The sequence below is a fragment of the Onychostruthus taczanowskii genome, unplaced genomic scaffold, assembly GCF_017590055.1.
Source record: "Onychostruthus taczanowskii isolate IOZ18803 unplaced genomic scaffold, ASM1759005v1 scaffold100, whole genome shotgun sequence".
NCBI lineage: Eukaryota > Metazoa > Chordata > Aves > Passeriformes > Passeridae > Onychostruthus > Onychostruthus taczanowskii.
In genome coordinates this window covers 1,557,884-1,582,886 of record NW_024496527.1, presented here as the reverse complement: position 1 = coordinate 1,582,886, position 25,003 = coordinate 1,557,884, and the positions used below count along the sequence as shown (strand labels likewise).

At 46.5% G+C, this 25,003-nt stretch overlaps 1 protein-coding gene across 1 annotated transcript in view; it reads right to left on the bottom strand.

Annotated features, from left to right (window-relative positions):
* Window positions 1-22,323: 22,323 nt before the first annotated feature.
* The window catches only part of MDGA2 (MAM domain containing glycosylphosphatidylinositol anchor 2), a 188,856-nt gene continuing 186,176 nt past the window's right edge, over window positions 22,324-25,003 (bottom strand). The window contains exons 16-17 of the mRNA XM_041409992.1: window positions 24,203-24,308; window positions 22,324-23,706 (exon numbers count right to left, since the gene is read on the bottom strand). Coding sequence (XP_041265926.1) covers window positions 23,618-23,706; window positions 24,203-24,308 — 195 coding nt within the window. The 3' untranslated portion in view covers window positions 22,324-23,617. The remainder of the gene's footprint in view (window positions 23,707-24,202; window positions 24,309-25,003) is intronic.

The following is a 25,003-nucleotide window of genomic DNA, read 5'->3' as shown; positions in this document are numbered from 1 at the left end:
ACTTCTGGCTTGGCTGAGGTTCCTTGGCAAAACTCCAGGGATAAATAACTGAAATTAAGGAAATTTGGGAAGTTTTAGGGCAGAAAAGCTCTGGATTGTTGCCTCTGGACCAGCCAAAGCTCTGTGGCTCCTTGTACTGACTCCAAGTCTGGAATCCAGCCTGGAGACTCCCTAAATTCCAGGTGGGTTTTATCCAAGCTCTGCCTAAGTACCACTCAACCAGTCATCCCCATCCTCCAGCTCCTGGTGTTCCAGCTGAAGGGACTTTTCCAGGGACCTGCCAGGCTCTGGGTGAGGGAAACAGATGGATATTGTATTTTTGGGGTTCCCAGACAAAGGAAGGAATGATGGATCTGACTCCATGTTCTTGAAGGCTAATTTATTATTTGATGATCTATATTATATTAAAGAATACTAAACAATATAGAAAGGATACAGACAGAAGGCTAAAAGATAACAATGAAAACTCGTGACTCTCTCCAGAGTCTGACACAGCTTGGCCCTGGTTGGCCAAAGAGTGAAAACAATTCACACAAACCAATGAAACAATCACCTGTGGGTAAACAATCTCCAACCACATTCCAAAGCTGCAAAACACAGGAGAAGCAAATGAGATAATATTGTTTTCCTTTTTCTCTGAGGCTTCTCAGCTTCCCAGGAGAGAAATCCTGGTGAAGGGATTTTTCCGGGAAATATGACTGTGACAGATGGACACCAACCAGGCTTGGAGCCAAGAGCTGGCTTGGGATTCCTTGGGAATTCGTTGGGAATTTGTGCCTTGTTGAGGCTTTTCTCATGATCTCCTCACTTTCACAGAGAGACCCCGTGGTGCTCCCCCGCCCTCACCCTGAGCCTGTTATCCCTGGAGCTGGAAGGATCCCGGGCTTGGAATTCCCAGGATTGGCTCCTGTGTGCTGAATCCCTGTGAAAAATGAACTTTCAAATAAAGAAGGAATGCAATTCCATAAATCTGCTGAGGGAAGGGAGAGGGATCTGCTCCACACGTGCTTTAGTTGTGGGATAACCAGCACAGCCCAGAGCTCCTCTTCCAAGGAAAAACAGCCATCAAAAGATGTGCAGGGAAGAAGAAGCCACCAAATGTGCTTTTCCAGCTTGATGCTGAGTGATCAGAGAATCATCAAGGTTGGAAAAGTCCTCCAGGATCATCAAATCCAACCTTGGACCAATCCCACTTCTAATCCATATTGGGAAGTGCCAATATGGCAACTCAATTTTTGGGTTGTTCAGAGGGAACTGCCTTAATTCCTGCATTATTTCCCTCATTCCATTTGCTCTGATTTAATTTCAGACTCGGCCTGAGGTTGAACAAGAAAGTTTAGTGCACTGTACCCAGAATTAAACTGGGCTTGGACTGGGGTGTCTTTGTGATTTAACTACAATGAAACTTCTTCTCATTTTCCCAAGGTCTGTGTGTCCCAGCATAGCACCATTGGAATAATTCCTCACTTTTCGCCAGCAGTGGGAATTACTCTGAAATAAAAATAATCTTCAGCTTGTTCCCCTGCTCCTGCTGTTTCCAAGATGGAAACGCCCAGGGAAGCGATTTCCAGTGGCAGAACACTTTTAATTAAAATAAAAATATTGGGTTTGGATGCCTGGGGCATCAGCTGAGTTTTGAAACTCGGAGAGGGAAATCTTGGGTTTGGGTTTAGTGACATCTCCAGTGCGGCACAATATGGTGAAAACATCCCAGAGATCCACCAGGAATCGGGAATTCTCCACTCAATTAAGGCAGAGCATAAATCAAGTTTTTCAAATAAATATTTCCACATTTTAGACTTTCTTAATATTTATATCAGAAGATTCCAACTTTCAAAGCTCTGTTTTCTTTATTTTTGGGATTTTTTCCCCTCAGACCTCCTGAGATTTTTCCTGCAGCTACAAAAGCCTCAGTTTGGTCTTTTCCCAACATTTTGTGGCTTCCCAGGTGTTGTCCCACCCCTGGCAGTGTCCAAGGCCAGGTTGGACATTGGGGCTTGGAGCACCCTGGGATAATTGAAGGAGTCCCTGCCATGGCAGGGGTGGGATGTGATGAACTTTGAGGGTTTTCCAACCCAATCCAGTCTGGAATTCCATGATAAGCAGTTAAACAGGAAAATAAATATCTGGAGGACTTCTCTTTGTTGAAATGTAATTTTCTGTCCATTGAAACAGATTTATGGTAGATTCTCTTCAACAGCTTTGCCTCTGCTTCATTCCAGACCAGGCGGTTTGTAAATTCCAGGGTTTTCTTGGGAAGCACAGCTCCTGCTCTGTGCTGCTTAGGCTGAGTCCAGCTGCTTTTCCAGGACCTGCCTCCTTTTTAAATCAATACCATAAATACAAATTAAAAAAAAAATAATTAAACCACATATTTTTTTATTGAAATATTCCCAGCCTTAGCTTTGTGGAAAAATTCCATGCTCAGGCTGGAAGGTTGGAGGCTGGGCCACTCCCAGGGATCTGAGGGAATGCAGTTAATCCATGAGCTGAGGGACAGTCCTGGCAGCTCCCAAGGATCAATAACATTTATTTCCAAGTGTTTGGAGATCATCATTTGCATTTGGGGAGGTAATGAACAAATGATTGAATTTTAATTAGCATTTTCATGCTCTTCAGGGAGAAAATCCATGGATACTTCCAGGGGATTTCAGACAACATTGGAGGCAAAATTCCGACTCGTTTTTGATGTCCTGCCATTCTTGGAGCCACCTCCAAAGCAGAGATTTCCATAAACTTCCCACTGCCAGGAGTTATTTCAGCAGCCGAAGAGCGGCTCCGTTGTACTCAGAATTGTTTTGTGCTTTTACATTCCTGGGAGCTGCTGAGAAGGAAAATGGAATAAATAAAAAGCCCAATTTTCTGGGATGAAACCACAGCTTCAGCTGGGAAAATGATTTTATTTTTTTTTCCCCTGCACATAATAACGTTTCGATAAATAGAGCAACGTTTTTGCTGGAATAAATAATTGTGCTAAATGTCCATGTAAATGTTTGAGGTGGGAATATACACAATGGGAGACAATAAATACTGGGAGTCAGAGCGCTGGCGGAATGCGGGATTGCTGTTCATTCCCTGGAAATGGCATTTCAGGTGAGAAAGGGAGGGAAAACAATCCACAAATATCTTAACCAGACCTTAATAAAACCTCAGCCAGGTGTTTGTGCCCATGGAAAATTGGAACGGCTCCATTTAATGGGATGTTGGAAATGTTTATACAAGGTTGAGATATCCAGATTCTTTAACTGTGGCTTTCCCTCCTTCAATCCCGTTTTATCTTTATATCCTGGTTTTGGCTGCCTCGCCCTTGGAAATTGTCCTTTTCCATGTTTCCTGTAGGATCCTTCAGCTCCTGGAAGGCCACACTGAGGTCACCCCAAAGCTTCTCCTCTCCAGGTGAACAATCCCAGCTGTCCCAGCCTTTCCTCCCAGCAGAGCTGCTCCATCCCTCTGCCCTGCCCTGGTCAGATCCCACCTGGAATTCTGCATCCATCCAGCCTCTTATATCCTTAAGTGTTCCTGTTTTTTTAGCCTTCTTGGCCCTTGGAAATTGTCTCTCTCCATCTTTCCAACAAATTGTCCCCCTTCCAGACTGCAGGATCATTGCATACTCTTAATAATAACCTAATTATAAGTAATAAAAATTTAACTCATAATTATCAATAACACTGATATTAATGTTACTAATAATTATAAAGAACTCTAATAACTAAAGTAATAGTTAGAATAATACTGTAATAGTTAGAATAATATTTTAATAAGTAGATGTAGAATTCTAATAATTCTAATAACTGACCTGTGGCAAGCTCTTCCCAATACACTTTTCCGTACTCTTTTCCAAAGGAATAATTCAGCTTTGAAATCATGGAATCATTAAGGTTGGACAAGACCAGGCAGGGACACGTCCCACTGTGGGATCCTTCAAGCACTGTCAGCCCAAAGTTCCTCCTCTCCAGGGGATCATTCCCAGCTCTCCCAGCAGAGCTGCTCCATCCCTTGGATCATCCTGGTTCTCCTCTGGGCTCCAGGTCCTCCCTGTGCTGCGCCCCAGGGCTGGATGCAGAATTCCAGGTGGGATCTTCTCGGGTTTTGTGTTGCTGAAATGGCTCCCGAGGTCTTAAAGAGTTTTTCTCCCACCCCCGTGGCCAAAGAAGACGTCGAGATTTGTCGGTTCTGCTTTTCAAGGGGTTTATTTTTCCTTATCCATTCCATTCTTTCTCTGACCTGCTGAGATCTGTCCTGCAGGTCTGGCTGTGGCACACTGCCTGCCCTTGGGGTGCTGTTAACTTTTTATACCAAGAACTACGTGTCCTTTGTTTGCAATAATTTTCCAATTCCTGTCACCCACGTTAGACAGTCTGTCTCCACTCTGAGCCAACCCAGAAGTGTCACCATCCCAGCAGAAGGTGGAGGACAAGCAGAAGGAGAAGGACAGGACACGCCCAGATTCCTCCATCTTGCCTCTTGAACCCCCATTCTAAAACCCCCAAAATTCTGCTTTGTCACCCTGTGACAAATTCACTATCATTCTACTCAAACTCTTGTGGCATGTACATCTTCACACAAATGTTTCCATGGGTTAAAATCGAAGGCACAGGTGTCTTTGACTCCGTGCCGAGGTCTCTGAGCTCCCTGCCAGGGTCTCGAATCACCCAGGGCAGCCAGAGGAACGTCCTGGGTTCTGACAGGATTTCACCAGAATCCCTGAAGTTCTTGAATTCCTCCACTGAAATCCCACCCAGCTCCAGCCTCCTCATTCCCACACCCCATTCCCCAGCTCCCTCATGCTGTTCCCAATAAATCCCACAGTGCTTCGAGGCAGCATCCACCCAGGAAAAGAACTGGAATTGTGCAACCAGGCTGGATAATGCTGCTGTGAGAAATTCCCATCAGTGGGAGAGAAAAGGAAAAAATGGAAAAAAAATTCAGGAAGTGGAGATAAGATTAAAAATATCCCTGTGGATTCTGTCCTGTGGGAAGTAGAGTGACTTCCAGCTCATTTTTAGGTCCTGGAAGGCATCAGGATGTCAGGGAGAGCAGGAATGACATTCCTACTGCCAGTGCTTGTCTGGCAACTCTGGATTTATTTTATATTTGCTGTTTCAAGGCAAGTATTCCATGGCTGGCTGAGACTTCTCCCTTGGAAAGCTCCTCCTCACCCTCCCAGCCAGGAATTCCCAATTCCCAAACTCTCATCCATCCCTGCCCTCTGGCAGTGGGAGCCATTCCCTGGGTCCTGTCTCTCCATTGTCCCCAGTCCCTCTAGAGCTCTCCTGGAGCCCCTCCAGGCCCTGGAAGCAAACTGAAACTTTGGGAATCTCACCCCTTTTATCCCTAATTTAGGACAGAACTCACTCTACTTTTCCCAGGACAGAATCCACCAGGATATTTTTAATCTCATGTCCACTTCCTGAATTTTTTCCATCTGTTTTTCCTCACTAAATCCCCATAGACTAAATTTTGAGCAGTGATGACATCACAGTGATGTCATAACCTCCATTTACATTGAACAATCCCTAATGGATTCTGTAGGAGACCTGGCCTGACATCCTGGGCCCTGGAAAGGGCCATTCCCAGGGAATTTTTGTTAGGGTTGACTTGGCTATTTCATGGTTCTGTTTTCTGTGTACCCCTGGGTAAAATCCCACTAGAAACCATTTTTCCAAGCTTGAAATAAAACCCTGAAAAGCCAAATTTTGCCAATTTTGTTGTTGTAGTTTCCCCTGGAATTTTCTTACACAAATATCTTGAAATGTAGGGTCCAAAACCTTGGGAAATCAAAATCTGAGATGATTTCTCCTCTTCCCCATCATTTACAATGTCAGAGAAAGGGATTCAATCTTGCTCCTTGCAATTCCTGACAGGAAGTTGGATCCAGGTGGGAATTCTGTTCTCCCAGGAACAAGCACCAGCCTTTAACCTCCTAATTATCCCTTAAATTCTTTTCCTTGAATCTTTTAATTTCCCTTTCTGAGAAGCTTTGGACTCAGAGCTTGTCCTGGCCTGTGACAAAATCATCCCTTGGATGTTTTTATGCTGAGGGAGGGATTTGAATTCCACAGGAAGGCAGAAATATTGGGAATTGTGTCATCCTGAGGGAAGACTTGGTCCTTTATTTATGGGAATTTATGGGATGCAATGGAGTGGAAAATTTGTGTTGCTCCAGGTGAATAGCAGGAATTATCCATAATTTTCTATTTATCTGTTCTAAGTGTAATCTGAAGTGATAAGGAAAAGCCAGGAATTCTGATCACACCATACTGGCTTAGGAATCCTAAAAAACTGGAGGAATTTCACAAATATATGGAGAGAAAATCACATTTTGTCTTTTTGCTTCTCCTTTTAACTCCCTCTGCTGAAGTCATCACGGGGCTGAATTAACGGATGCTTTTATCCCTTTCTTTTTGATTTAAAAATTAAATCTCCAGCAAGTAAAAAAAAGGGAAAAAAATCTGTTTTTTAATAAAAATCCCATTCAGTCCTGGTTTATTGATGAGCCCTGCAATTCCTGCTGATCCATGGGGCTGTCTCCAGCCCCAGCCTCCTCTGCAGAAATAAAAGCAGGAATCTGTCATTAAAACGTTTTGCTGAGTCCTGCTGAAAGTTGGCTGGAAAATCTTTCCCTTGCAGGGATTTTCCTTGGGGAATTAGCACAGGCAAGGGAAATGCTGAAATACCTCAAGAATATGATCCAATAAAACCTTTGGAATAGGAACTTTCACTGCCTGATCTGTTTGCTGGCGGCTGCTCCGTGGATTTGCTGGGTGAGGGATGGGAAGCTCTGGACACTCCCCGTGCTGCTTTGGGAGGAGGGAGGGATGAATTTCCTCTTTCCATCCACTAAAATTCCCTCTGTGGCTCTGCTGGGCTCTGGGAAATGTGCCTCTTCCAGAGCTGATGGAAAGGGAGCCAGGATTCACGGCCTTCCTGCAATTCCAGGGATTCTTGGGCGCTCCTCCACTTGGGAGGACCCAAACTGGAGCAGTTTCGGGGTCCCTGCTTGGGGGTCCCACCTTTTAGTGAAGAGAACTTTGGGGGGAGCACCACACAGGGAATATCCCCAAATCCAGGACTCATGGATACCATCCCAGGAGCAGCACCTGTGTCCATGACAGAATTCCCAATTTTCCAGCCTGTAACCATCCTGTAAAACCCCTCAGAGCTGTGCAGACAGTGAGGAATCTGTCACCATTTCCCAGGGATAAACCTGGAATGCCAACCCCTGGCTGGGATTGGATCATCGTCACTGCCTGGAGTGGGGCTGTGGTGGAAATTTCCCAGGATTTTAAGTTGGGTTTTTCTGGGAATACACAGAGAGTTCTCAAGGAGTTCAGATTCCCAAGCTGTGACTGTTCCTTAGAGCCAAAAAATTGTCCCTCTTCCAGACTGCAGAGTTGTTGCATATTCTCAGTAAAAATGTCATTATTTAATTATTTAATGATATCATTTTTATTATTTAATAATAAAAAGTAAATAAAGAATAAATAATTGTATAATTTAATTAATTATAATTAATGTGACTTTAATTTAATGAATAAATATCAATAACACTGACATTAATGTTACTAATAATTATAAAGAACTCTAATAACTAAATTAATAGTTAGAATACTATTGTAATAGTTAGAATAATATTATAATAAGTAGCTGTAGAATTCTAATAATTCTAATAACTGACCTGTGTCAAGCTCTTCCCAATACACCTTTTCCATACTCTTTTCCAATGGAATAATTCTGTTTTAAAATCATGGAATCATTAAGGTTGGAAAAGACCAGGCAGGGACACGCCCCACTGTGCCAGGGTGTCCCAGTGTCCAGCCTGGCCTTGGGCACTGCCAGGGATCCAGGGGCAGCCACAGCTGCTCTGGCAATTCCAGCCCAGCCAGGAGTTCCCAGTTCCCAATCTCCCATCCATCCCTGCCCTCTGGCAGTGGGAGCCATTCCCTGTGTCCTGTCCCTCCATGCCTTGTCCCCAATCCCTCTCCAGCTCTCCTGGAGCCCCTTCAGGCCCTGGAAGAAGCTCTGAGCTCTCCCTGGAGCCTTCTCCTCTTCAGGGGAACATTCCCAGCTCTCCCAGCCTTTCCTCCCAGCAGAGCTGCTCCATCCCTTGGATCATCCTGGTGCCTCCTCTGGACTGTCTCCAACAGCTCCAGGTCCTTCCTGCATGGAAATAGCCTGAAAATAACTTGTCCTAAAAAGAAAATATTTTCCAGCAGAATCCAGAGTCACTCCAAGGCATCACTGGAAAAAAACAGGGAATGTCCTGTGCTGTGTGCCCTGGGATGGCCCTGCTGGAGCAGGGAGCTGGGACCAGATCATCCACTGGGATCCCTTCCAAACTCAGCCATTCCATGAATCCTCCTGCCATGATTTCCCCTCCTGGCACGGGGATCCCTTACTTCACCTCTTCTCCCAGGAAGATCCATCTCACCCACAAGAGCAGCTTGGACATGAGGTTTTCCACCTTATCCTTTTAAATCTGATCAGAAGTGGTGAGGAAAAGCTAGATGAAGCTCCCAACAGACAGATTTCCCAGGAAACTCAGGCACGGAATGGTGGAGGCAGAGCTACACACACAGACAGGAGCCGGAGAGTTCCTTCACAGGGGATTTGGGTCTCTCTGGGCACAGGGTGACCCTGTTGGGTCCCCAAGTCTGGGCCATCCATGGGGAAAAAACCCACCAGTGAGGAAAAAACCCACCAGTGAGGAAAAATCCCACCAGTGGGGAAAATTCAGGTCAGGAAAAAAGCCTGTTCCAAAGTTTAATGACCTTCCCATGAAAAAATTCCTCTGGTGTCCAACCTGGAGCTCTCCTGGCACAGATTGAGGCCATTCCCTCTTTTCCTGTTTAAAAAGTCCACCCAGAAAAGTCCTCCCTAGGTGGGGCCTCCTGTCAGAGGTTTCTAAAAGCCTGATTCCCATTGGGAATGCATCACACGTTCCCTGACAGCATCCCTGCCTTTATCCACCACAAATAAAAATTCCTGCCCGGTTAATCACGTGAAAAACAAACTTCTGCTGGGAGGTGAGAAGAAATTCCCCCTTTGAAGCGCAGATTAAACTCCCCAGTCAGCTGGATCAGAACGGGAATGTCACAGCCCATTAACCCCCATTGGAAATCCCGATCTCCTGGCTGGAAGGACACGGAAATCTTTCATTCTTTGCCGGAGGAGAAGCTGTTCCGTGCCACGGGAGACCAAGAGGCCGTGGCTGCTGGGTAGGAATTGAGGAGCTGCCCTGTGCCAGGCTGGCCCAGACAATCCCGATTAGTTCCACCTGGCCAGAAATTCCTGCCTGACCTGCAAATCTGCCAAAGCACCCGGAAAATGGGAACAAGAGCACCTGGCAGGGATCCCAGAGGAGCAGCAGCAAGGACAGCCTGCACAGCCACCCCATCCAGAGGGAAATTCCCACTGCTTCAGCTTTTCCCAGGCAAATCCAGGCAGGAGGAGTTGACGCAGCTGTGTCTGGAGGGGAATTCCTTGCTGGCACCTGCAAGCAATTCCCTGGAGCCAGGAGACTGGATCCTAATCACAGATTCCACATGCCGAGAGATGTTTAGGGCAAGAGAGGCTATGATCTCCTGTCCTGTCCATGAAAGGTGGCTGCGAGGTCACGGAGAGGACAAATCCCAAGTCTAGGAGGGTCATGGAATGGGATGGATTTCAACAGAATCACAGCAGGATTTGGGTTGGATTTGGGATGTGACAGCTACACCATCCACCTTAAACATCGTAGGATCATGGAATGGTTTGGAAGGGACCCTAAAGTTCTACACCTCCCATTGTCCCAGGCTGCTCCAGCCCCATCCAACCTGGCCTTGGGCACTGCCAGGGATCCAGGTGCAGCCACAGATGATCTGGGCACCCTGTGCCAGGGCCTGCCCACCCTCCCAGCCAGGAATTCTTTCCTAATGTCCCATCCATCCCCGCTCCCACGCATTCCCTGTGTCCAGTCCCTCCATCCCTTGGAAATCCTCTTTTCTTCTTTCCTGCTGCTCCTTCAGGCACTGGCACGCCACACCTGGGTCACCCCAAAGCTTCTCCTCTCCAGGGAACATTCCCAGCTCTCCCAGCAGAGCTGCTCCATCCCTCTGCTCACCCTGGCTCTCCTCCAGGCTCTCCCCAGCAGCTCCAGGTGCTCCCTGTGCTGGGCCCAGGCTGGAGCCAGGATTCCAGCTGGGATCTCACCGAGGGCCACAGGAGCAGAATCCCAGTCCCTTTTCTGCTGGGCTCAGCCCAGGCTCGGGGGGCTCAGGCTGGGGCAGGTCCAGCTCTCCCCCAGCACCCCAAAATCCTTTCCCAGGGCTGCTCCAGCTGCTCCTCCCAGTCTGGGTTGATCCCAGGAGCTGTCCCAGCCTGGGTTCAGCACCAGGACATGGATTGGGACATTCACTCTTAGGAACCCCCTCAGGAGCTCCCCTCGAGCTGAGGGACACAGGGGGGTTGTACCCTGCACGTCCTTGTTCCTCTGGATAATGCCAACATTCCTTCCAGGCTGGTCTTCCCATTCCCTTGGGGATTGTCACTGATGGTCTTTTGCACCTTCCCCTCATTTTGTCGGCCTTGCAGAGACCATTCCAAGGAGTTGATAATGTCCTTTCCAAGGATTAATAACGTCACTTTCTAGGTTTTAAAATGCCCTTTCCAAGGGGTCAATAATTTCCCTTCTAAGGGATTAAAAATGTTCTCTTCCAAAGGGTTAAAAATGTCACTTCCAAGGGGTTAAAAACATCCCCCTCAAGGGTCAATAATGTCCCCTCTGAGAGGGTAAAAATGTCCCTTCCAGGGGTCAACAATGTTCCTTCCAAGGGGACAATAATGCCCTGAGCCTTCTTTCTCCTCAGAAAATGGAGAACGAGACAAATCCAAATACTTTTTTTTTTTTTTGCTACCATGGAGAAAATATTCCAAAACTTGCTCCTAAATCATCTTCCTTGCTAATGGGTGATGATTGTAGGCACAGAGAGAGCCCAGCTGGGGCTTAAACAGCCTCTAAAGCTCTTCCTAATTGGAATTATGGGTCCTGCTGCTCACCCAGCAAGAGTTTTCTCCCTGCTGATCCCATTCCCTGCTGGCTTGGAACACAAAGGAATACTGATATGGAGCTAAAGCTGGAGGGATTGACCACTCGAGAGATAAGAAAGTCTCTGATTTGATTGAGAAAGAAATCAAGAGCCGATTTAATTAAAAAGATTTATTTATCAGGACACCCGATGGAAAGAGCTGTCTGGCATTTCCCGTTGGATTCAGTCTGGGGAACATCTGGGACAGCATCGTGTGGGAAACATGGATCCCAGGGAGTTTGGGAATAATGAGGCTGCCTGAGAGGAGCTTGGGATGCAAATTTGGGAACAACAGCGCTGTGGGAATGATGGCAGAGCTCAGTGGGACACGGGGCTGCCAGGGGGGAGGCAGCAGCTCCCAGCAAGATCTTCCACTCTGGATGATAAAATCTTCCAGAAAAATACAGGGAAATAATAACAAAATCTGGGTGATAAATTCTTCTGGAAAATAGGAGGATTCTGGGATTTTTATCTTTCTTCTCCAAAGTGGGGTTGTCTCTGTGGGTTGGGGGTGGCTGCAGGACTCCAGGTGTCCCAAAGCCATGTAGGAAGGCTGCCAGGGACTGCTTGTGGAAGCAGCATTCCCAGCAAAAAGGGCTTTAGATGCTCAAGGAGCTCTTGTTCCTGCAGGTGTTAGCCTTGAAAGGGCTTGAGTGATGCTATGGCTGCATCCCAGAGCTTAAAATTCCTATTTAGAACAAATTTAGAGGCACTGGGATGATCTCAGGGATGGAGAAGCTCCGCTGGGAGGAAAGGCTGGGAGAGCTGGGAATGTTCCCCTGGAGAGGAGAAGATTTGGGGTGACCTCAGTGTGTCCTGAAGGGGTTCCAGGAGAGCTGGAGAGGGACTGGGGACAAGGCATGGAGGGACAGGACACAGGGAATGGCTCCCACTGCCAGAGGGCAAGGATGGATGGGAGATTGGGAACTGGGAATTCCTGGCTGGGCTGGAATTGCCAGAGCAGCTGTGGCTGCCCCTGGATCCCTGGCAGTGCCCAAGGCCAGGTTGGACACTGGGGCTGGAGCAGCCTGGGACAGTGGGAGGTGTCCCTGGTTGGAACTGGATGGGATTTAACATCCTTCCAACCCAAACCATTCCATAACTCTATTCTATTCCAGTCCATGCCATATTTTACACAAAAAGGTGTTTGCCTGTGGGATTTTTTTAGGAAATTAGTCAGGAAAACCAGCCAGGCAGCTCAGAGGGCCATGGTTTGTGCTATCCATTGAGGCAAACTTGGGAACAAAAGTTATTCTACAGCTGAGGGATTCCTTCTGGATTGTGGGAAACATGGATAATCATTCCCATGCCTTCTCCAGACCCTCCCAGATTTCCCAGACTCCTCTCAATTCCTCTTCTGCAGCCCTGACTTTGTTCCTGCCTGTGCAAAATCTCTTTGAACCCTTCCCACGCCCCTTCCCCCCTTGCTGTGCAGAAGCGAAAGGCAGAAAATCTCTGGAGCAGGAGCCCCACCAGGATTCTGGAGATTGAGGTGGTGCTGGAGTCATTAGGGTGGCTGATTAACACCTCATTAGCAGTGTAATTAGCAGTGCCTGATCCTCAGCTCCCGACAGGTGCTGGGTGCTGATTCCAGGAGGCTGGTGGCAAAAAAAAAAGGGGAAAAAATGATAATAAAACTCCAAGGGATTCTCACCTTTCCATGGCCACTGTTCCTTAATATCCCTTAATTCAGGACTGGAGCTTTTGGCATTTTCAGGGCATTCCATAGAATTCCAGACTGGTTTGGGTTCAAAGGGACTTGAAATCCCATCCCATTATCCCATTATCCCATTATCCCATTATCCCATTATCCCATCCCATTACCCCATCCCATCCCCTCCCATCCCATCCCATCCCATCATCCCACCTTCCACTGTCCCAAGCCCTGTCCAACCTGGCCTGGGACACTTCCAGAGATCCAGGGGCAAATCCTAAACCATGAGCCCCCTCTCCAAGCATTTTTCCTGGCTGGATTTTTGGTGACCACTAAAAATCCTCGCCACTCAGGAAATATTCCCTACAAACTCACATTCCGTAGGGAGCAGGAAAAAAATCCTTTATCCAGTGCCTCTTTCCCCCCCAAAAAAAAACACCACCCCAAATTGTTCTTGTGATCCCAACTGCCCTTCAAGCCCCTTGGAAATGGGACACTCATCCCAAGATTTATGAAAATGAAAGGCCTGAGTTCCTGCAAAAATCGATTCCCAGGAGGTTTTGTAATCCTTGTTCCCTGAGGAATTAGGCTGGAAATGTCAAGGATTACTGAACACAGCAAAAGTACAAATTTTTGCTGCATCCCAAAGAAACTGGGATTTAGATCCCTCCTCAAAATGTCATTTTACCGCTATTTTTTATTAATTTTCACTGCATAATTAAGCAATGTGAGAGAAGCATTGTGTTGTGGTGGGATTAGAGGGAATAATGGGGATTAGGAAAGGCCTGGAGCCACTCCAGTAATACTTTAATCCTTGCAAATACACCCCTGGCCTCCTGGCAGCAAAAAAATAAAATAAAATAAAACAACATGCCAAAAAAACCTCCAACAAGAATAAAAAATATTCCCTAAGGAGACAAACCTGACAGTCCTGGCAGTGCTACATCCAGAGAGCAGGAGAATTTCAACTCTACAAAAATAACAATGGATTAGGAGCAGGAATTGATTTATCCATGCATTTTTCAGGCCAGGCTTGATCCCAGCTCATTTTATCCCAACCTGGTCCTGGTTCTGCAGATAAAGTTTCCAAAAATCTGTCAAAATCTATCCCAAAGACAGATTGGATAATTCTGGTTTGGCTTGGAAATTTTTAGGAAAGCAAGGCCAAAATCAAACATTTTTTTCTGAGATGTTTGTGTGACCCAGCTCCCACAAATCTTTATGGAACTGGGTGGGATGGGAACAGAGGGGGTCAAGTCTTGGGGTGTAAATCCAATTTATTTGTTATAATTCCAAGGGACAGAAAAAAAAATTGTTTGTTATAATTGGACGGGGCTTGGAGCAACCTGGGATAGTGGAAGGGGTCCCTGCCCATGGGCAAGCTGAGCTTTAAGGTCTTTTCCCACCCAAACCCTCAGGGGTTCTGTGATTCCAGCAGAAATCTGGATAACACAGGCTGTGCTCACATCCATGGGATGTGCCCGGGGTCTCCTCCAGGTCCAGTGTGGAGCCAAAATCCAATTTCCATGAGGGAAGGTGGAGCAGATCAATGGGATGAAGAAAATTCTCCACCACTGAATATCCCAGGGATAATAGGATAACGGGATAGTGGCCTGTGGAATGACTTCAGGCTGTGAGATCCAATGGGATAAAGGGATATTTTAGGCTGAAAATAGGAGATGGGAAAGTTCCTCTTCTTTAAGGTGTAAATTCCATTGTGTTGCTGCTTGCCCCCACCTCTGGAGAGCAAGACTCATCTGGGAACTCTGAGTTTTCCCTCAGGAATTCATTTTGATACGTGGTCACACTGACAGGTGCTTTCCCATGTCTCCTTGTTTCCTGTTTTCCCTGCCCTTTTCCATCACAGAAAACGCCTCCATGATTTTCCGCAGCATGTCACCAATCCAATCAGCAAAATGATGGAGGCATTGTCCATGGTGGGAAATGATGGAGGCATTTTACATGGTGGGAAATGATGGAGGCATTTTCCATGGTGGAAAATGATGGAGGCATTTTCCGTGGTGGAAAATGATGGAGGCATTTTCCGTGGTGGGAAATGATGGAGGCATTTTCCGTGGTGGGAAATGATGGAGGCATTTTCCGTGGAGGAAAAGGGCAGGGAAAACAAGGAACGAGGAAACACAGGAAAACAGCACAAGGAACATGGTGTGTTTTCATTTCCATGGTCTCATTTCACCCACAGGAAAAGTCCTGAAGGGTTCTGGGAGGGTTTGTCCCCACGCAGACCAAGAGGGACAGTGGCACCTGGGCTGTGCCAGCGCTGGGGTGGCAGCAGGACTGGTGATGGTCCAAGGAGCTGGGAAAAGTCTGGAGTACCAGGAGAGGCTGAGGGAGCTGGGAAAGGGCTGGAGAATTCCTGAGGAGCTGGGAAGGGGCTGAGCCTGGAGCACAGGAGGCTCAGGGGGCCCTTGTGGCTCTGCACAGCTCCTGCCAGGAGGGGACAGCCGGGGGGGTCGGGCTGTGCTCCAGGGAACAGGGACAGGAGCAGAGGGAACGGCCTCAGGCTGGGCCTGGAGAAGTTAAATTTGTCTATTATGGAAAATTTCTTCATGGGAAGGGGGACAGTCAGTGGAACCTCAGGGTACGGGTGGAGTGCCCATCCCTGAAGGGATTTAAAGCCGTGTGGATGTGGCACTTGGGGACATGGGGCCGTGGTGGCCTTGGCAGTGCTGGGGAATGGTTGGACTCCATGATCCAGAGGGCTTTTCCAGCATAAACAATTCCACAATTCTAAGATTTAATCCCACTAGAAGAGCTGGACAAGACCAGGAATACCCAGGCCACACCTGCAGCAGAGAATGGATGTCAACCCTGAAAGTCCTGATGGGCATCCTCCACCCTGGGGCACATATCCAACAACCAGGAGAAATTTGGGATCACCATGCAGTGATCCAGGTTGGATCTGGGGGTGCTGGGAGAGCTCTGTGTGCCCATGCCTCTATTCCCACATGGCACAGGAGTTTTTGGAAACATCCTGCTCTGGCAGTGCACACAATTTTGGTCACTTCCCAGGGATTAAATGGGAATTATGGAAAACTGAAGAAAAGGATTTTGACCCTCAACTGTCCATGAAGCTGGAAAAACTCTGCTGGGATCAGTCAAGGGAAGGATTGGCCCCATTAGGGAAGAGGGTGGCCCAGCCTCTTCCTGCTCTAATTAAGACCTTTCCATATTAACAAGAAGTGGAGGGATAGGGAAACAGATTCCCACATTTTCACACCTCCCAGGAAAGCAGGGACACAAGGAACAAGGGATATCCCTCACCAAACCCCATCCCTCCCCTTCATCCCAGTGGATCCGGGAGCAGAAAACGTTGGAAAAGACAGAAAATACTGCCGGAAATGGAAAAGGTACCCAAAAAATCCAGAGTGGTTTCTTTTTTCTTTATAAAATGTACATAAAGAACATGAAACCCTTGAGGTAAAAGTGAGAGCAGTTTGGAACTCAACCAGATACAGACCCAACAATGACCCAAAATCAATCTACAGTGGGGGTGTAGGAAAATAAGAGAGCAAGTCTGGGTTCTGTACAACAGTGGAGATCATTAAAATGTCCTCGTTATCCTATTTACATTAAATACATCCAATTACAGGTATTTATAGGATATTTACAGACACAAATACCACGTTTGTCCCCTTTGCAGTTGGAGTGTGCAGCAGGTCTGGGTGTTCCTGAGAAGGTGCTGAGGCTCTTCGTTCTTACTCTCAAGAATTCATGTTTCTCCAATCCCTTTTGTGGCCGTATCCATCCAAAAATTCCTCAGGCGTGGTTGTAGCAGTGATCCTGGTTTTCCCTCCTGTCTGTGGAAGGTGAAAGCTGCCTGCACAAATCCTGGATCCCGAGGGATCGGCAGGAATGTTTCTCTGGCTGTAGCCATGACCTTGGCGGTGAGCAAAGCTCAAGATTCACTTATCCAAGAACTCAACATTCCAGTCTCTTTCTCAATGAGGAAAAAAAAATCTTACAGAGACTGGAAAAGGAAGGAAATCGGTTGTAAATCACCTGTCATAGGTTCCATAGGTAAGGTGACATCCAAACTGAACGTGTCACAGAGGAACCAGGCAGGAGAGGCACAGATCCATCCATCCCATCCATCCAGACCCATCCACAAGGAACACAAATGGTCCTATTTAGGTTTCAGTTTCTTATCAGGAATTTGAGATGGATTTTATCATTGCCAGGTGTTGCTCAGGGCAGCAGGGAATCCCCATTCCTGCAGGGATTTCAAAGCCCTGTGGATGTGGCACATGGGGACATGGATCAGTGGTGACCTTGGCTGTGCTGGGGCATGGTTGGACTTGATATTCTTGGAGCTAAAGCCCAACCTAAAAGATTCCATGATTCCACGATGGTGCTCCCAGTGGGAAGTGACTGATGGCTCATGGCTGAACTGGGATGTTTTAGGGAATTTGAGGAGGGGCGCTCAGGAAAGAGGGAATTTCTCCTCACACCTATGGAGTCCATCGAGCTCTCTGGTGACTCCCTCAGCCTGTTCTCACTTGAGTTTTAATGTCACACAAGATATCCAAGGCCAGGCTGGATGGGCTTGGAGAAACTGGAGTAATGGAAAGATCTCTGCCCATGGAAGGGTGGGGCTGGATGGGATTTAAGATCCCTTCCAACCCAAACCATCCTGGGATTCTGGGATGTGTGGAATACAAGCTTCCCAGTCTGACAGATCCAAAAGAAATCAATGAAATAATATTTTAACAGGGAACAGCAGGATTTACCATCCCAATTTCCCTGTGTTTGGGTTAATGATCACTCCTATCTTTTATCATACAGAGCACAACTCCCTGCCTACACGAACATTCCCACGGGATCTGGGGCTGACACAGTCAGGGGTTTAGGGACAGATGACAGAAAACTTCTGCACACTGTAAATCCCAAGAATGTGGGATTGCAGGAGCTCCAGGTCCCTAAATTCCTTTGCACAAGGGATAATCCAATGGTTTCATTCCTTCTGTGCTGACACTGGAATCATGGTGGAGCATGTAAAAAGGAGAGACCATTCCTGCAGTGCTGCTTATTTTCCTTAAAAATGTAAAAAAGAATTTGAAATGGAAAATTAATCTTTTTTTATAGGTTTTGATAGTTTTATAGGAAAATCCCAGAATTATTCCAGATGGCTCCCAATCTCTTTATTAGCATGGAGAGGCAGGGAATACTAGTAACTCCAAACTGGAGACTTTTTTTATGGAAATGCTCCAAAAAGCCATTTTCCTGATGGATCACACACCTCTGGGGGAGGATGAGAGTTTCAATTACCTTTCAATATATGAAAAAAACATTCCCAGCAGGTAAACTCTCCCAAAATAAAACCAGGAAAGCCTCTTCCACTCAGCATGGGAAAAAATCAGATCGTCCTGCCTGAATTGCTCCCTACAAATGGAATTCACTGCTCTGACTAGGCAGGAAAAGAGACAATGAACAAGCTGAAGATTTTATTTTAAAGTTTGGGGATCCCAATCGCCCCAAAACTGATTATTCCATCTCCATAGCAGATGCAGCAGGAGTTCCAGTGCTAGATGTCAAGGAAAGATCTGGGGTCAGTGGAGGCTGGGGCTTGCAGAGGATGGAAGATGCAGCTCCATCACTTTAGGAGGAACCAGCAGTTCCTGTCCCAATTCAAAAGGAAATTTCACATTCCCAGGCATTTCTGGCCTTCAAATCCTAATTGTGCATCCATGGTGTCATTGGGATGGGTTTATTCCCTTCTAATCCATTATTTTATCCCTCCTTGTGACCCATCCAAGATCCAGGCCACGCTGAAGAAGAGGTGGTTTGGTAGCACAGTGAGATCCGAGTGTTTCATGACTTTTTGTGGGATTCAGGTTGTCCAGAGAAGCTGCTCCTGGATCCTGGCAGTGCCCAAGGCCAGGTTGGACACTGGGGCTTGGAGCAGCCTGGGACAGTGGGAGGTGTCCCTGCCAAGGAAGGGGTGACACTGGGTGGGATTTAAGGTCCCTTTCACCCAAACTACTCCATAATTCTACAATTCCACAGTTCTACAATTGATTTCACATTCAATTTGTGAAAGAAACTTGAAAGAAAAAGGGAAGTTCTCCACTGCTTATGTTCCCAGATGAGCCTGAGAAAGAACTGAAAAAACCTGGAAAACTTATCCTGTGCTCCACCCTCCTCTGCTTTGGGAACAGCCAGATAATTCCTGCAGCTATCCCATCAAATCCAGCCACTTTTCCCAACATCCCAGAACTTCAGTTGCTGCACAATTCAGTATTTGATGTCCAGTTTAAAAATCCATCAAGGACATTTCAAGGTTGGATACCCCAGAACTGAATCAGAGGGGTTTCAATTCCAGGAACTGCCAGTTCCAACTGCCTTTGATGGCTGATCCATCATTTTCACATCCATTTTCACTCCAAAATGTAACATAAAATAAAATCCAAGAGTAGGAAATTTGTATCTCAATCTGTTCTTCTTATTCATGGCCTGGAGTAAAATCCCATTTCCTTTTCAGTGCTTTATTTTGGGAATGTAAAAGAAGATAAAACTACTCCTACAATCAACATTTGGAAGAGAAATCCTGCTTTTCTTAGCACCTCCTGCAGCCCAGAGTAAAATGGGAACAGGCATAGGAATACATTTCCTTTCCCACAAAACCTGGGATTTTCAGGACACACAGATTATTCTGCCCTGAAAAAAGACATCTGTGGTCTTTGTCAATCAAAATTCTTTATCAAATATTCCATGGGAGTGAGGGAAAGGAGAATCCAAATGGAAAGATCAAACATGGATTTCAGCCTGCAATTTTAACGTGGGATCTAAATAATGGAGCAGGATGTCCTGTTCCTCATAATCCAACTCCTTTGTCAAAGAGGAATCACAGGGCACTTCCCAAATCTTCACTTCCCACAGAGTTCCCATCACACCATCATCACCAGCCCTGTAGCCAGAGCTGTGCCTGGAAAATTCATCTCCAATGGGCATCTAAGGTTCAGTTTGGATTTTCAAGGGAAATTCAAGGGAAAATCAGGGAAGTATTTTAAAGGCAATGGAATGCTTCCTGTTTTCCTTTCCTTCCTGCTCTGTGGAAGGTGTCCCTGCCTGTGGGGTTGGAATGGGATGAGATTTAAGGTCCCTTCCAACCAAAACCTTCTGGGATTCTGTGGAAATGACTGACAGTTACTCTGGCTCCCAGTAGATCCAGCCCTTCCAAAGAGAGTCCTGCCAAAATCACCCATGGAGAAGCCTCTTGGACCACCCCTCAGTTCTGTGGCTCTCAGGAGACATCCATGGGAAGATGCACGGCTAGGTTTGGATCCTGAGTTCCAAGACACACCAACCTCCAAAAAAAAATCTGCCTCAGGGTCTCACCATGCCTGACCTGCTCATCCATCCATCCATCCATCCATCCATCCATCCATCCATCTGTCCATCCGTCCATCCACCCATCCACAGTTAAAATCCAGAGCTTCCAACGGGAATTTTGGTGATTTGTATTGAGGGTGTCAAATACCTCAGTCCATCCAGACTCAAGAGTTCCAAATCCCCCAGGCCACCAGACTCAGAATTCCCACCATCTTCCAAACCCCACAGTCCATCCAGACTCAGAGCTCCCACTTTCTTCCAAATCCCATGGTCCATCCAGATATGGAGCTTCCACTTTCTTCCAAACTCTATGGTCCATCCAGACTCAGAGTTCCCACCACTTTCCAGACCCCACAGTTCATCAGACTCTGCGTTCCCATTGTCATCTAAACCCCACAGACCATCCAGACTTGGAGTTCCCACACTCTTGCAAACACCACAGTCCATCCAGACTCAGAGTTCCCACTTTCTTCCAAATCCCCCAGTCCATCACACTCAGAATTCCCACTGACTTCCAAAGAGCAGAGTCCATTCAAATTTGGAGATTCCGCCATCTTCCAAACCCAACAGGCCACCAGGCTCAGAGTTCCCAACATATTCCAAATCCCATGGTCCATCGGACTCAGAGCCACTGTTTTCCAAACCCCATAGTCCATCTGGATTTGGAGCTTCCCACTTTCTTTCAAACCCCATGGTCCATCCACACTCAGAACTCCCTTTGTTCTAAACCCCACAGTCCATGCAGATTTGGAGTTCCCACCATCTTCCAAACCCCACGGTCCATCCAGGCTTGGAGTTCCCACCATCTTCCAAACCCCACGGTCCATCCAGATTTGGAGCTCCTACCATCTTCCAAACCCCATGGTCCATCCAGATTTGGAGCTCCCACCATCTTCCAAACCCCACGGTCCATCCAGGCTTGGAGTTCCCACCATCTTCCAAACCCCACGGTCCATCCAGATTTGGAGCTCCTACCATCTTCCAAACCCCATGGTCCATCCAGATTTGGAGCTCCCACCATCTTCCAAACCCCACGGTCCATCCAGGCTTGGAGTTCCCACTGTCTTCCAAACCCCATGGTCCATTCCAGATTTGAGGTTCCCACCATCTTCCAAACCCCACGGTCCATTCCAGATTTGGAGTTCCCACTTTCTTCCAAACAGAGCAAGGTGCTGATAACCCCAAGGTTGTGGGTTCAATCCCCACAGGGACCATTCAGTTCAGATTTGGACTTGACGATCCTTGCAGGTCCCTTCCAGCCCAGAATATTCCATGATTCCAGGGATGAGGTTTAAGATCCCTTCTAACCTAAACCATCCTGGAATTCTCTGAAAATGTCCTGACTTGGAGCTCCCACTGTTTTCTGAGCACAGGAACTTAAAGACACCAAAAATTCCTAAAAACCGGGGAGCCAAGAGCATCCTGGGAATGCTCCTGCCCCCGAATGCCACCAGTATGGACCAGTACAACTCCAGCTGACACCAGTTGACCAAGGAAAGCCCTGCCAGTGTCTCAACAAACACACACACCACGGGGCTGCCTTACCTGGAAAGAGGCTTTATTGAACAGAGCTGGAAAATTATCTCTTCAGTGGAATTACTGAATTTGCACAAACATTTCTCTACAGAATAAAAAAAATCAAGCCTTGTCATTGTTTTACTGCATCTCGTTGTGCTTTTTATACTCATATTTGCAATTATTATACTCATCTTTTGTTTGTTTTCACGTTTGTACTCCAATTATTTGCATATCAGGTTTTGCTTTTAATCCTAGGGTGTTGAGAGAACACAGAATAATAATAATAATTATTATAATTATAATAATAATAATACTCTTCTTTAGACAAAAGTCTTTTTGTTTTTTGAAATGAAGTTAAAAGCTGAGCTAATTTAAGGAAAAAGGTCTTCAAATTTCATAACCAACTGGAAGGGAACTTTACAATGCAGTGGAAAACCGGCACGTGTTCGGGTAGCTCGAACCCATTTTGTACAGCTTTTATTTTTTTTTTTTTCCTTGTAAAAGTGGATAATTTTTAATTTTTTTTAACTTTTTGTTTGTTTGTTTTTTGAATTTCGCTACAATAACAAAATAATCTTTTGCCCTCTGCACCGAGTCTGGCTCCGGGGCAGAGGCAGAGCCCCCTCGGAGCGTCCGGAGCTCCAGATGTCGGGAGCCATCCCAACAGAGGGGGAGAGTAAGAAAATCATCCTGTGTTTCACCACCTTCTGCACCAAGTGTGTGTCTGAACCACCTTTGTTCCTCTGGTTGACCCACTGGAGAACCTGAAACGACGACAACAACGACAACAAAAAGTGCTGCTCCCATCGGCAGCACCACCGGGAGCTGTTTCGAATGGATAAGAAGCTGAAAGGCCATGGCTGTCTGGAAGGTCACACAGCACGGATCTCATCCCAAAGGCTTTCCACAGCAGCTTAGGTCCATCCATCCTTCTCCAGAAGCGGCTCCGTCTCCTTGCCTGCACACCCAGGCTCCAGAGTTTGTTTAGAAAAGACTTTGCACAACCCATTTTCAGCGGTGCAAAGCTTCCGTGTTGAAATCATCATTATTACATTTATTATAATTTTTTTATTTTTATATATATATATTTATATATATATATATATATATTTATATTTTGTTCGGTTTTTTTGTTTTTGTTTTTTTTTTTTGAAATCAGGCTTGTTTCATTGAAGGCACTTGGTTTCCATGGCAATTTATAAAAGACGGTGGTTTGGTTTCTTCACTTCCGTAGAGCTGATGACTCCGGTGGGGAGGGGAGAGGGATCTTCCAGCGGCCGCGAGCAAACTCCCAGTGAAGCCTGTGACAAATGTAAGCCCAGGTGGCACATCCTGGGTGGGAATGCATGCAAAAGGAGACAGCACACAGTCACCAAGCAGAGCCGTGAGGAATGAAACGGGAATGTCTGCAAACAGCTCCGATTCCGGGTTATCCTCGAGGGGAGGTGACAGCCCAAGCTGAAAGGGCCGACATTTGTTTAACTCTACGCTAAAAACCTTCGGGAAGGGAAAATGAACGCCAGCTCTTCACGTACCCTGTTTACAGTGAGGTGTTTCTCTCTCTCTCTGTGTTTGTATTTCCTCTCTCTCTCTCCTTCCTCTTTTTTTTGGCAGGCCATTCGGTTTCCATGGTAACAAGCAAACGATTCATTTGAAACAAAACCAGCCATGACTTTGTGCTTTGACAAGGGTTTCTAGAGCTCTTTGCCGAGAGTTCAACCAGATGATGCTGAATTCATCAGTGACCACAAAAGCACCTGAAAGTCTCTTCCTTACTTAGGTCAGATCTCGATCTCAAGCTTGGTTCTTAGTGAGTTCCACTCCCGTGATGCCTTTTCAAGTCCCCAGTGCTTTCTTAATCTGCTTTTTTTTTTCATTTTTAAATTATTTATTTACGTATTTATTTAACTTTCGAGTCAGTCAGTGGAGGAATCTTTGGTAGTTTGTTTGGAAATGTCCATTTTACAAAGACTCTTTCTTCATGCCAGCGCCTGGTGAATCTTTTGTAGCCTCTGCCAGGATAAGGTCACCTCTGATGACTTAAGACAGACATGAGGATGAGGAGTGGGAGAAGTCGTATATGTGTTAATGGCCCAACAGCACCTGATCGTAGATCTACAAAAAGGGGAGAAAAATAGAATTAAAGAGGTGCCCAGACCCCCTCGCCTTTGCTACAGTGTTCCAAAGTCACCTCCCACCACGAGGGGACAGGGACAACCCTCACCAATTTGATAGGGCAGGAACTGGGATGAAAATCCACCTGGCTGTGGTTACCTCTGTTTTAATGCACACACAGGGTAGAGGGGTGAGACAGAGCCCTCAGGGAATCACAGCAGTGATTTCCATGGATTCCACTTTTTTTTGGGCATCCTGGACATTGTTTTGATGTTGTTTTATCTGCCTGAGTATCTCAAATCTAGCCCAACCTCATCCACCGCTCTCACCTCTGCCTCGCACCCACCCACTATCCTCCCACCTGAGCAAAGCATTCCCAAGGACAGCATTCCACTTTAAACCTTCCAGCTGAACCAAAGCAGGGATTGTTCTGCTGGAAAAGATCCATTTGGGGAGGGGAAAGGCAGGAAGGAACTTGTGGGGAAGAGCCACTTACTGTTGGCCGGTTGGTCTGATTTCATGCACTCTCCTTCCACAATGGACACGTCGTCAATAGCAATGTCCCCTTCGATTCCAGGGCCACGGATCCCTTCAAAGATGAGCTGGGAAAAAAAGAAAATCAGAGGGTGGTAAACTAAAAACATCCAGCGGAGCAGAGGGGGATAAATAAATAACGTCCAGAAGATCAGTCTTAAGATCTTAAGTCCAGAAGATCGGTCTTAAAATCACAACCAGCACAAAAAGAAAGGACTTTTCTTAAAATAAGACATGTGCAAATATCTAATTTCAGATTGTGGAAGTAAATTTCATGCTAGGACCTATTTTGCCCAGCATGTGGGTTCTCATCAGGTTTGGAAGCTTTGATTCCATCTAGGAATGGTTTTTCAGAGGAATTGGGATGATCACAGTGAGGGACACAGTAGAGATTTTATTGCAATTTAAGATGAACTTCAACCTCTGCTGAGTGGATGACTGGGATTTTAAAGTCCTGCTGGTACTTTTCTCTCCAATATTCCTTGTCTGAAACCAATCTGCTGGAAGAGGAAATCGTGCCTGGATCTTGAGAGGAAAACGTCTCCTCCCCCAAAATCCAGCCCCTGCTCTTTGGCAGCAGGAACAACACCAATCAGTGGAGTTGAAAGTCCAATTTTTCCTGACAATGGAAAACAATTTCCAGCCTAAAGGGCTCTGTCCAAACACAACAGGCAGCATTTAATTAAAAGCTGCATTTGGCAGTGATTTTGGTGGCCCTTGGAGAGGGGTTGCTCCATGCTCAGAACAAATCACGGCACAGGAG